The sequence below is a fragment of the Typopeltis vanoorti genome, chromosome 12 (genome assembly GCF_054136105.1).
Source record: "Typopeltis vanoorti isolate ZY-2024b chromosome 12, IOZ_Tvanoo_1.0, whole genome shotgun sequence".
Taxonomy (NCBI): Eukaryota; Metazoa; Arthropoda; class Arachnida; order Uropygi; family Thelyphonidae; genus Typopeltis; species Typopeltis vanoorti.
In genome coordinates, this window is record NC_143560.1 from 117,717,087 (window position 1) to 117,731,066 (window position 13,980).

Consider the following 13,980-nt stretch of genomic DNA (forward strand, 5'->3'; position numbering starts at 1 on the left):
ACAGCTAATCGCGATTTTATTGTACAATCCACTTCTCCATAATCTAGATTCTAGAATGTGCTCCATAATTTATATGAATGTCATTTTACTTTCTAAGAATAAAATTACAATGAAATGTCATGATGCATGTCTTACTACATTATTTCTTTATTTCTAGCGTTTCATCATTGAACATGAACGTTTCGTCCCCGTCCTCTGAAGAAGTCAATTCAACTGAAACAGGGTTAGCTTCAACCATGATCAGCGATATGGAAGACAATTCCACTATAACTAGCACAATTACTGAAATCAGCTGTACATCCAATAATACTGTTGAAGACATTGGAAAAAATTCTACAGAGATTATTACTCAGTCTTCCAATAATAGTGAACTAGCAGACTCCCAAACTAAACTTTTTTATTCACCTAGTTCTTCAACCACATCTGGTTCAGTAACGTTAAAATCAACGCCAACGAACCTACTCTCTGGAACAGAAGATTTTCCATACACCTCCACGGCTTGCGCTCCAGTATTTAATCGACAAAAGAAACATAGCCAACATCGACTCGCTTTCCTCGATTATATGCTAGAGGACTATGACAAAAGGGCATGGCCCACTTATGGTACAGGTAATCAATCCTGTTGAGTAAAAATTAGTGTTGTGCAAGTAATTGGCAGTTTTAAGAAACTAATAATTATTCAACAGATGATATCAGTGACATATACAAATAGTGTCTACTCACACAAAACGACAAACGATGTACTCATTTGTCGTTTTGAGTGTTTCATACATAACCTTTTATGTTATGTAATAATATGCGAAGTTCATCCCTCCCTTGGACTGTTCTTGCATACGCCACTGAGAAAATATTATTGTTTAAGATAATTTATCATTTAGAATAAAAATGTGAGAGAAAAGTTAAGAAAGAATCCTGGCGATACTTTAATCAAAATAATAAATAAAAATGAATATATGACTGATATGATTACACTAATAGGATCTGGAATTTAGTCCGTTTAAAGCAAGCGTCTTTTGAAGCCGCACATTTTATTCATCGTTCCTGCCAATGTACAATAATTATCGGAATTCAGTTTTGGAATATGCAGTCTGAATTTTATTCACTGGCCTTTATATCAAATCTGAAACTAAAACCACTAAATACAGAGGTCGCTTACATTGTTTCTTTATAGACAAAAAAAAAAAAAAAGCTTTTCTATTAAAAGAGGCATAAACCGTACTGAAACGCGCTTCATCTAAAAATACACAATTCGCGGAGCTATCATGAGCGGCCTTTGTGATCGAAATGATATTTTCAAAAATCAAAAAGAGCTATAGGCAGTGACGGCCGTAGCAATGAGGGGGGCCAACTGTAATCATTTTGGTAGGCCCCTAATTTCAGATAATTAGGTAGCGGGAATATGCTATTAATAATAACTAAAATTATTATATATTTATTTAATATCTCAAAAAAGAAACTAATTAAAAAGTTTTCTTGCTTTTTTGTTCAGCAAAATCTTACGTAATTTAAATCTCTTGCTTTATCACGCAGTAGCCCGATTGGATGAAATCGGCTATCTGTAGGAAGCTAGGAAAGAAATTTTAGACCAGTTAAAATATTAAACCATTCTAAAATTTCAATTTCAAAATATTGCATCGTTGTGCTTTTGGTTTAATATATTGATCGGACAGCGTGCTTGGTCACTACATGATATTACGGTTTTAGCTGCGTAAACCTTCAGACATGTTCTGCGTAGTTATAATGAGAACGCGGTTAATATTGAAATATAAGTCCAGGACGGATATTCAATGAATATACCTCGTATACTTCTAACAAAATAACGAAAGTGCTTATTAAAATGAACAGTTACTTTTAAAGAGGTTTCATATTTTTACTTTCTTTTCTTAGGCAACGCCACACAAGTAAGAGTCAATATTTACGTGAATAGTCTTGGATCCGTTAGCGCAGCCAATATGGTAAGCTTGAGAGATTGTGATAACTTCATTATCTTTAATTTTAGTAGTCGACAGGCATCCTCGGTATGGTAATTTCTTGCTTTAGGTTGAGCATACATCCTGACAAATTTCTCATCTTCGCAGAGAATTTTACATAAATAATACGGCGGAAAAAGCTGTGCAAAACGAATAATAAATTGTATAAAATATAGAAATTTGCTTCCTATTTGCAACATGGACCAAAAATTAAATTTTTATACACTCAACCCGCAAACTTATTTTCCTTAAGTTTCTTTTATAGAGAACCTCCGTAGCTCAGTCGGTATCGACGAGCCCTTTGGTTAGAAAGGCCTGGGGCTGAATCCCATCTAGGATGCGAAGAACCTTTACCAGGACTTTTCACAGACAAACTGAAGAACGCACAATTTACAGACAAGTTACACTGGCCTCAGCCTTCGCTATCTTTCTATAGTCAAGAAAATGCTATTCAAGAATATGTTATGATTTGTTATGATTACTTCCTTCAAATTAAAAGAAACGGGAAAATTAATAAAAAAAATGTCATTGCTATGCGTGTTCAGAAGCAACAGAGAATAGCGGTGAATGGTTGCTGCAATGAACGAAAAATATTTATAAACATAAGAAAAAGAGTGGAAGAATTACATCGCTCGCGGAGAGCAATGTCGAAGTATGGGAAAGCGCGCCGTAATGTAATATAAACGGCATATGTATACAGGGAGTGAAATGAATCAGTCTGAGATTAATCTTCGTCACTTTGCCTCTACAGTAAATTAATTTTCTGTAGTGTATGCCGTTTAGGAAATGTTTTGAATGTAAACTAGTGGACTAGAACAAACATGAATGCGCGGAGAAAAGACCTATTCAAGAATAACGTTACTATAAAACATCGAATGGATTTTTAAGAAACGTAGGGCGAGGCGAACTTTCTGCAACAAGATTAGTTCAGTTAGATATTTAACATGTGAAATGATGTTAAACTTATTACAGCTACTGGAAGTTTATGTATGAGAATAATACAGCTTACTGCAAGATGCAAGAATTCTATGGTATGCCAGTTAAGAGCATTATATTTGTGATGTGATATCTATTATTTTGTAATCGATATATCTTTCACTATTTCTCCCATCTGCAAACGCAAGGATGATTCGGATTCCTGCACGTCACATCACAGAAACAATGATAACATCTGGCCAATAATCAATATAGCAATCACATCAATCACTGTCATGTGCATGACTGAAATTTGAAACTGAAAATGCTGCTTCCCAACAGACTTTCGTCTTCAAGGCTGGATAGTAAATTTTGGTTTACTGTTTAGTATGTTGGGAGTAACTTAGTATTTATTAAATGAGTGATAATTAAGGTTCTGGAAAAGTTGGCTAAAGCCAGAATTCAAGAATGAGTAGTTAGAAATGCGATTCTCTAAGCAGGGAGGACATCACGGCTTTTGTGAAGGGCAGGTATGAGATCAGCTAACTCATTCCTTGAGAATCTGTAAAGTGGCGAAATGAAAACGAATGTGAAGCTAGCGAAATGCATAAGAGGATCGATGACACAGACATGAGAGAAGTATATAGTAAAGCATGTTCAAAGAGAGAGAGAGAGCGATTCGTGGTGTCTCACAGGGCTCAGGGGACCACTGTAATATTTGTTTAACTTGTAAACAAATATAGCAATACTATGAGAAGCAATAATCTAGAATACTATGAGAGTGAATGCCAGTTATTTAATTATGCTAAAATGTGTATGGGGGGGATCAATACAAGGCGAAAGAGAAATCCTGTCGAATGATTTAAATAGACTGACAGCGTGGGCAAAAGATTACAATCTGTGTATTACATTGATAGGAATGCACTGCAAAAGAATGGATGAGGAGCTGAAGTGGGACTTCAGCTCCTCATCTTCAGACTAACCATTCATATTACTCATGCAGTGACGATCATATTTCTCCTTAAACTCATTCACTGATAGCGCACATGCAACCACTCATTCCTCTCATCTACCTGTGTATCGACTTGGTCGCTTTAATTTCTTGGAGGATGAGGGAGTGGCGGACCATGATATCTTCTGATTTGTACAAAACTTTTCGTGATGATACGTTTCTGGCTTACAAAAATTGGATAACCGGAGAAGATAGAACATACCACTTACTAATAATAGTTTATAGAATAAATGCAGGGAATTTTTCAATACAGAGCTGGAAGGAAAAGAACAAGAACTTAATCCTAGAACGTTGAGGCAACGAGGTTAGCAAAAATATGAGTACTAACTTTTTATCTTGAAGTGGTGGATGAGAGGAATGGGTGGTGGCAAGTGCGCTGTCAGTGAATGAGTTTAAGGAGAAATATGATTGTCACTGCATGAATAATATGAATGGTTAGTCTCCCACGATGTGTCTTTGTACTCTATGGACATTCCCAATTTTGATTAGAATTACGAAAGAAACAACTAGGGCTAATACGATCAGTGTATTTTGTTCCACTAATTGCGCATGTTCTGATGGTAAGCCCTTATAAAAGTTATTCGCGACCTGGACGAGTTTCGAATCCAGGGCTTTTCAACCAAAGGACATCATAGATATGGAAGATTTGTTCGGTTAATAATTTGATCCCAAAGAATCCAGCGATAATGCTGTAATAAAAATGCGAACAAAATGGGCAGTTTCTTTTCCAACAGCTCCACAGAAGTTAACAGGAAAATTATCCAGTACAACTTACCGGACTGCTGAAACAAACTGTGAAAGGGCCTTATTTCTCAACGGAAGACTATATGCACTTTAAATCTTGTCTTTACTAGAAAGGATAGGGTGAGAGTGCTTGTTTTGGTGGAGAAAACCCGAGTCTGGGAGAAAAATCCAAATTCACCTCCCCCACACACACACACACACACACACAACCTTTGAGACCGTTTAATATTTCCCTGTCAACTGCCCGTATTCATAGACCAGTTTGTAGAAGGATGGGGGGGGGGGGATATCTTCAACTGACTCCATATTCCTTGAAAAAAAAAATCTAAATATTCCTCGCATGTTTAAAAAGGGATGAGAACTCAATATTTTAAGCCAAAATGTGAAAGTATAATTCTTTATATTGCGCCACATAGTACTTTTTAAATAAAAATGTAGTTATATTATAGACCGCTTCACTTTCTCCTCGCCAGAGATTAGGCACAATATTACAATTATTTCAGAAAACTCTGTATGAAAAGGATGAAGGATGGATGTTATTTAAAAGCGGCTACTTTATTGACAGTTTTAATAATTAAGGGAATTACTGTTAGGTACCGCTCGAATGTGAGAAGAACTTTACATTCTGAATAGTAATGTCAGCCAAGTAGTTACTGTTAAACTGCAGCCAACTTCCTGCTTCCTCAGTATTTGGCTCACTTTATTTTTTTACATAAGACACGTTTTAGATGGAAAATAAAAATAAACTAAGGAACATATTACTGAAATCTGTTGAAGGATGCGAACTGTAACAATGTAGCCTTTTATTTATTCTTCCTTCTTTACAACCCTGCCTTGTTTTGTAACAACACTGCAGAAGTTGCGAATGATGCCTAAGCGCGTGATGCCACCTCTTAGGTCGCGTAAGATCTGTTAAGCAACCTAAGAAACGACTATACTAAATTTAGTCGAAATCGATTGAGCGGTGTGATATGAAGAGTGGCTGCGGAGGAGCAACTCCTTCGCAGACGCAGAATGAGTAGAATGGGTTGCCTCAGGTGGTCATCAGTGTTTCGTCGGTGAATCAGTTTAGGAAGACATGATAAATATCGCGTGAATAATCATGGTGAGATTTTGGATGCAGGTGAGGAAGTATGATAGGTATATTAAGAAAAATGTTTGCGTCTTTGCGATATCTTTGTACTTTATGGAGATATCAATTTAACAATGATAATCCTCCAACATTTCAATGTGCGTGTATGGAGGAGAGGGCACTTCGTCAACTTCAATGCCATTAAAACGCATCTTTCTCGCAAGAAATCTTATTTCGTCTCCATTTTGCTTTTGATAAAATCCAAGATCTCCAGACATATCAGATTTACCCTCTATATCTGCAAATTATTAGCATTAGGATTAGCAGCTGTAAGTGATCTGATGTCTTAAGACATTGGCTCACTTGCAGCTGCTAATCCTAAATCCGGCCGGTTCTAGAATGCTGTTCTTACATTTGGATGGTGCATCAAGTCTTTAAAAATCCTTATGCTGTCCAGAAGAGGGAAACTGCTAACAACGATCACTCTCTGTTACTGGTTTACTTCTACCAATTTCTTACAAAACTTTCTGCAATTGTCTTCTTTATTTGTTATTTTCATAGGAACTGTTCTACTGAACTGCATTTCATCATTCCCTCACTTTCCTATAGGTCTCCAAAACACAAGTAGCTGCTGGTCAACATCCATACGCATTCCAGCTTCAAACCCAGTACCAGCTTCAAACAGTACCGCCTAACCTCTAAATTATATACTTTAAAATTCTGGATTTTTTTAATTCCCAGAATTAAGAGTATTTCAATGAATTACATTCAATTCATACGATATATTTAGAAGGATACAAAAAACATGGATATCGCGTTCTGTCCATGAACGCGATATCCATGTTTATTTTGAAAATCATAAAAATGAGCTGGAATCATACATCTGCAGAAAAAAAAAATTACTTGAAACTGATCACGGCGATTAAAAGTGAATTTTTTCATTTAGAGATGATAATCAAAATACACTTTTTGTGATGTTGATTGATCTCATGCAAAGCTTCTTGTTTCAAACTGAATAGAATGATGTTAGCATATCATGATGCGCTCAAGAAATATCCAAAAAGCATGCCAATATTAAATTAAGTCCTTGTGATAATGGTCAACCATACTGCTATGCACTAACATTTGACATTTCATATAACTAACGAAAAGTTAAATTTTTTTTTTCTTTTCCGCACCCTCCAGGAATACAGCATGGATATTTATTTACGACAGTCTTGGTTAGATGAACGACTAAACCTTTCTCGTTACGGCATCGACTGCATCGTCACACTGAATGGAGAGGACTTGGTTGATCGAATTTGGAAACCTGATATTTTCTTTAGGAACGTGAAGGAGGCTAACTTTCACACTGTTACAGTACCCAACAAACTCATCAAATTAGCTCCTTCAGGAGAGATTCTTTTTAGCATGAGGTAAGGTCTGAACTAGCAAATTAATAGGTTTGAAAATATGAATGAGGGACGTGTTATATTTAGAAAAATTGTTAAATTTATATTTGATAGTATTTATTATTATTATTATTATTATTATTATGTGATACCTCCAAGGAGTCATCGAGGAAGGATGCTCTACTCTACAACTCCGTGTCCATCACTTAATACACAATTACACAGAACGCCACACACACAATGCCTCATACTGCCCACTACCACTAGTATTTTTGTCTGTAAATTACGTGTGTTCTCTTGGCCGATTTACCAATATGCGGGAGAAAACTCGAGTTTCCTGGAAGTGGGAAACCCTACTGCCTTGGTATGAGATCGCCTAATTTAAGATGTGGTAGTATTAAGCATTCGAAACTCCTAGCTATTAATACTTGTGATGAACACTACAGCCAGTGACCACAATGGATAAGAATATATACAAATCACCCTCCCACGCTCTTTCAAAATTGATGTGGGACAGGTGTATTGAATCTCAGGTAACGAAGATTTTTGAAACCCAATTTCTTTAAATTTTTAATATACCTCAATCTTAATGAAAATTATGGTAGAAGCTGGGTTGGGTCATTTGAATGACGGCCAAAGCACTTGTTGCTGAGGGCAGTTTATGAATAAAATGAATCTTCGTTAGTCTTATTTCTGAAGGAAGAAAGCGGACTTCATTTAGTCCTTAACTACATTATTTGAAAAGGGAAGTCAATCTCCATCCTTCAAACATTCAATGATGGTGAGCTCAAATTATCAATGAATCAAGGTTTTTCAAAAGAAGGAGTAGAGCAGGCAACTGTTGTTATTTCGTGGTCCTTAAACGCCAACAGCCATATTGTTGACTGTAATAGTTCTATAGTCTTTTTGAGATACGGGTTAAAAACCCAAGTTTCTGGCAGAAAAGTGCTTGCAGTTCCAAAGATCGCCTAACCTGGGAAATGACCAAAATAAGCCTTAGAAAAATAAAGTTCCTCTGATCTGCGACTAGAATCGAATCTATAACGGCCTTTAACGGGATGTCTGTGGATGCAAACGTCATTTCCACAGACATCCTATGAGCTAATGTATTGTGTGTGTCAACTGCATGGGTTCTTCTGATTGGTTTGTCTGTTTTGCGAGATAATCAACCCGAGTTTCCCGGAGCACAGCAGAAATCTTAGGCCTTGAGATCTGTACACCTGTGTTCTCAGCTGGTGTACCTATTTTCCGAGATGGAAAAAAATTCTCCGTATTGAGTCCAGTTAACTCACTGGTTGATAAATTCTTAAAGGTTCAACCCGTCCTAGACTCGAGCAGTCATGAGAACAGACACTTCAGTTAGAATCTTATCTAGAACTCGAGGGACCTCTATATGAGCTTTATATAAAGGCGAATTATTTGGTATCATACTAGAGTGGTAGGCCAGAGAACGCATGAAATCTGACGCGACCGACACGCTGGTCCTAATAAGCTCTTAGATATTCAGAACAATTCAACTCTACAGTGGATTCGAATTTTTAGATTTTCCCAGCTGAAAGGAAAGTGTCGTCGTACTCAAGATGGCGCGATTACGGTATACTTAGTTTATTAAAACAAGGGAAAAATTAAATAAAAGCACCAAGAAGAGTGTTCATATAATAACTTCTTATTAATGTCATATTCACAGGACAAAATAATTTCTGTTTAGCCCATAGCGAACACTAAAAGATTAAATGTTGTAGTCTCAATAACAATACCATGTTAAGCTGAAAATGGTATAAAATGATTTTTCTCATCTCCCCACCACCACTAACCCCAATTTTATCCTAGTATGGAAGAATAACCTTTCAAGTGAGTATTTAGTTATCAATGCCCAGATGAGGATCAAATACCAAAACTAATATTGAAAGTCAACAGTTTTTTCAACAGGAATTTCTAAAACGTAGCTCTTTGAATATAAATCTACAAAAGCAAAAGGAATTATGCAAGAGCAGCTATCCCAGTAAACTATACCACAAGGCAAATAAGATCAAATAATTTAAAATTTGACGTATTAGTTTGGTAGAAAAAATATGGGACAAAAAACATACCAAAGAAGAAATTCTTTTTATTCTGTATTCTTTCTAAAAGAGTTTTAATCAAGTTAAGGGGATAATAAATCCCGTATTATTTTATTTTACAGCCGGGTACGAAACTCGGAGATCGAAATCCAATTTATGTGGCCAGAAAAATAGCCTTTTGGCTCTTAATCGTAGTAATAATAATATATGGGTACACCGGTCTGGCAATTCGTTAGTAGGGGTAATAAGTCAGTTCGGTTCACTTAAACCTTGATATTCCAGGGTCTACCTACTCACTGATGAGACCTCAATAAAGGTCGAAACCGATGTGGGTAGTGACCTCTCCTCATAATGCAAAACAGTAATACATATCCTAGGAGCTGCGTTTTACATTATGAGAAAATATTAAGGTTAGTGACGGAGCTTACTCCACCTTTGACACGAGTAGCCTAGTGTTGTACTACCCAAGTGATGACTTACGCTTGGACTCGCCGATAGTTCTTCGGCATGAAACTCTTAGATTTCGATGGATTTCGATCTCAGAGTTTCGTACCCGGCTGTAAAATAAAATAATACGAGATTTATTATCCCCTTAACTTAATTTATGTCACCGGAAAAACAGCCTTTTGGCTCTTTATCATAGTTTTAATCAATAATTTTAAATTATCTGATATTAGTCTTGCTCATAAAAATTAAATCTAAGACCATAATATCATGCTAATACGCGATAAGTTCATAATCCTATGATGTGTACCAGTGGCGCACCCAGAGGGTGGGGGCCAAGGGGGGCCGGGCACCCCCCAAAGAAAAGGAAAAAAACACTAGAAAAATTTCCAAAAATCTTTTCCTAATTAAAATTCTTTTTTTTTTTTTTTTTATTTATGTTGTGTGCTACTTATGAATTAGTGATCACTGCAGATGCTCAGTTATAGGTCGTATGCGATGTGTAGTGTGTATTCGCAAAACGTCTACTCAACTCAGCTCCCCCCAAAGGTTAAATCCTGAGTGCGCCACTGATGTGTACCTTTTTTTATTAATACAATTTTGATAGCTGAGCTGATAAATTGAATAAAATTACTTATCTGAATATGCAAGTTTCGCATTTTCACATGAAAAGAGACGTTACTCAGAGAATTGGTTCTAACATTATGCAGTTTTGTTTTCTGCTGAAGTGACAAACGCAAAAGATAAAGTGAAGTCAAGCGTGCACAACTGATATTGCTAGAGCGACTGTCTATTGTTGTTTTGCGTAAATTACAAAAGAGGCCGTGAATAGTGAGGGGAAAACAAGGATTGGGTGTAATATTCAAAGAAAACAATGAAATGAAATGAAATGTGTCTTTAAATTAAGACGGAGGATTACTTTGCTCACTGTTGCAGCAAGAAGTGAAATTTGGGAAAAATACATTCTTCAGAAAAGGTGATATTCGTGCATCTTCAGTTAAAGCACGATCTATCTGAAAGAGGAAAGAATTTTATACCGCGCTCAGCATAACGCTTAAAAAAAAAAAATAAATAAAAACTTATAGTGCAATTAACGATGAGCAATTTTTTTTCTTGTCAACTGAAACAGTAAAACTAACAGATTTCAGATCTTACAAAACACACCTTTTGATTAAGAGATCTGTGCAGAAAATAGCATTTCAATTTAATTTCTCAAATAAACAGACAGTTAATTTTTTTTCAGCACGATGTCGCGGGTAATATTCATAGACAAGGAAGATTATTTTAATAAAAGATTTTTAAAAAGTATAAAACAAATATAAGTATAATTGAATATTTACAATAAATGAGCAATTTGAGCTAATGGTAATTGTACGATATGATTAATATTCATTTTTATGTTGCAAAAAAGACGGTGATAGGAGATTCCGAATTTTTAGGTATTTTGGACATGTGTAGCAGTTTTACACTATGGTCAGTATATTTAATAAACAGTTTAATATCTTCATTCGGAATATTCACTCGGATTTAGAGAAGCGCTTTCGAAACGTTCTAAAATTTTACTTGCAAATTTAGTACATTAAGTAGCTAAAAACTTGGAAATGTTTAAAACAATTTGATCAATAAATCAAATATGTTATGTAGAAAATAAAGTAAATTTCAGTGCATAAAATATTTAACTAACATAGAAACAGATGTTCTTAATTGCCTGAGCGATTAAAAATGCATCTATGAGAACTAAAATTTCCTTTCAGAGAAATGGCGGCTTTCTTGTTCTGATATATTTTCAGCTGTGTGTGTGAGCATGCGCGAACAGTATTAAGAATAATACACCAAGGAATAATTCTCGGTCGTAAAAAGATGAATGCAAATTCTGGATCTATAAAGGAGGGACAACAAAAATACAACTCTTTTCTCGTATCCATCTTTTCTATATTAATAATAAAGTATATAAAATAATTAATTTCATTATCAAATGCAAAATTCGATACGTTGTTAACTGCTGGATGTTAACGATTAATAGTTCATAAGGAAGGTACACAGTATCGCTTGATTGCTTATCCGACAATAATAAATAAATAATAATAATAATAATAAATAAAACTTGGGAAAGCTCCTGTTTTACACAAAACCTTCCTCATGTCACCTGCTTGATACATAGGAAAACGAGGTGTGGTGAGTAGAGAGAATGATATTCTAATTAACATAGAATAGTCGCTGGCGCGTGCCCGTTCATACTAGTCTCGAAGCGGTTGCGAGTCTCTGCATTACTGGTGCGTACAACGATGAGAAAACAGATATGATTTGTACGAATACGCTCAGATTATATATATATATATATATATATATATATATATATATATATATAACGTGTTTGAGGACTATAATAGCCGAAGTACTTCCTTTATTCAATTCTGATTATCTCTTTAACTCCCATTTAATAATTAAAAATATAAAGCAACAAATGAGGGAGAAAAAAAAATAAAGCGCGATGAAGAGAAACCAGTTATAGTCTAACTTAAAATCTTTTCTATCTTGCCTTCAAAATCACAGTTTCAGTATAAGTTGATGATTTGTACATGGTAGCAAAGTTAATCAATTCGTACAAAGTTTAACTGTTCTACCATTAAGCTCTCGTCTTAAGTGAACTTCGCACCATAGGTACAAAAGGGAAAATATTTTTCGCAAGTATTACCACGAAAGGGGAGGGGGGGGTAGAAGAGACGGGATTTTGCCCAGGCTATGGGAAGAGTGCATTGTGGCTAATACAAGAATTGGGTTTTAATGGTCGCGAACAAAAATGCTGACTAGTTTCATCACAATAGGGTAAACGGATGCATTTGTTACAACCAAATAAATCCAGTTATTGTAAGAACTACTAGTGGTCGTAAAGTGCACTTCATCAACAGTGCACTGTGCCTGTTATTGTGCATTTTCGGCTTTAAAAAAATTAAAAAAAAAAAACTCCTTCATGGTGGGGGGACTCAGTTTCCGAGCTGGAAACCTTGGCACCTGTATGATATGGAATAACACGTCATTAGTTGAAATGTTTTTATTGATTGGAAAAGCAAGGATAATTTTCGTCACTGTAGTTTGCAAGGAGTGCGAGTAACTCGATAGAAACTTCGTCATGAAAGCCGTGAAGAAGGACCAGTACAAGAAAGTAACCACTGCAGTTTGTAAGAATCAAAAAAAGGAGGGAGAGTATAAAAATAAAAAAAATGAGAGAAGAAAATTCAGAAAGAAAGAAAAACCATAAACATAATAAATATTTGATATAAATTAATTATATTATTCCTGTATCAAATAATTGTACATCACGCAAATATAGTGGCGCATCTCTTGTATCTAATAGATCCTCTAACGCTCAGCAGCCACTCATTGCTACTTCCCACATCCTTGTACGAAATGAAAAATATGTAGTAGCCCTTGTGATGAGGTTCACCTTATTGTCAGAAATACCGAATTTATTTCCATTTTGTGAACAAGATTTCGGGTTTAACTTCTGTATAACACAATACGAGGGTGTGCTAAAAAGTTGTGATAATCACCATGAAGGAATTGAAATAGTGCATGTTTAAGTTAAGGGATATATATCCCATATCGTTTCTTAGCCGAATAAGAAACTCAGAGTTTCATGCCGAATATAGTAGAAACTATATAAAGTTCGGCGATTCCAAGCGTAAGCAAATACCTGGATACTGCAGCAATTGACCCTTAAGGTAGTGCAAGCTGAGGCAACTCATGTCTAAGGTGGAGCAAGCTCCGATCACTATTCTTGATATTTATCCATAATGTTAACTTAACTCCTAGAAGCTCTATTACCGTTCACATTATGAGAGAAGGTCACTACCCAGACCGGTTTCAACCTTATGAAAAAGTAAAGCCGTCTCTAAAAATTTGGACGATCCCTAGGCCACTCAATCGTGGGCGAAAGACCGTCCATCTCAGCGTTGGATCCACTCAGTGATGGCCTTCTACCCACACGCCACCACCGAGCAGAACCGCTCAAATTCCGAAGAAAAGCATTCACTGACAAAACCCCTCAGCGGGCCGTGCCGGAGAACAATTTCCCAGGAGACTCAAATTGCTCCCTTAAGGCAAAAACCTTAAGAGCGCGAACTCATAATAGCCCCCACCGGTTTCAGCCTTTTTTGAGGCTTCATCAGTGAGTAGCTAGACCTAGTTAATATCAAGTTTTTAGCGAACAGAACTTACCACCCTTCTATGAGTATTGCCAAGAGGTGTCCTAATAAATTATTAGACATATGAAGAGCCAAAGGCTTCAATTCGGCGACATATAACTTGTTTAAGTTAAGGGATATATATCCCATATATCCCATATCGTTTCTTAGCCGAATTATTAGGACAT

General features: G+C 35.9%; 2 protein-coding genes across 2 annotated transcripts in view; one reads left to right on the forward strand and one right to left on the reverse strand.

Annotated features, from left to right (window-relative positions):
• Nucleotides 1–13,980, reverse strand: part of LOC150101167 (synaptic vesicle glycoprotein 2C-like) — a 408,918-nt gene that overhangs the window by 356,568 nt on the left and 38,370 nt on the right. The gene's annotated exons all lie outside the window — the stretch shown is intronic.
• LOC150101168 (glycine receptor subunit alpha-2-like) overlaps nt 1–13,980 on the forward strand; it is a 135,947-nt gene that overhangs the window by 97,150 nt on the left and 24,817 nt on the right. Inside the window, exons 2-4 of the mRNA XM_090401187.1 lie at nt 158–609; nt 1,888–1,955; nt 6,899–7,128. Of these exons, the coding sequence (XP_090257313.1) occupies nt 158–609; nt 1,888–1,955; nt 6,899–7,128 (750 nt within the window). The remainder of the gene's footprint in view (nt 1–157; nt 610–1,887; nt 1,956–6,898; nt 7,129–13,980) is intronic.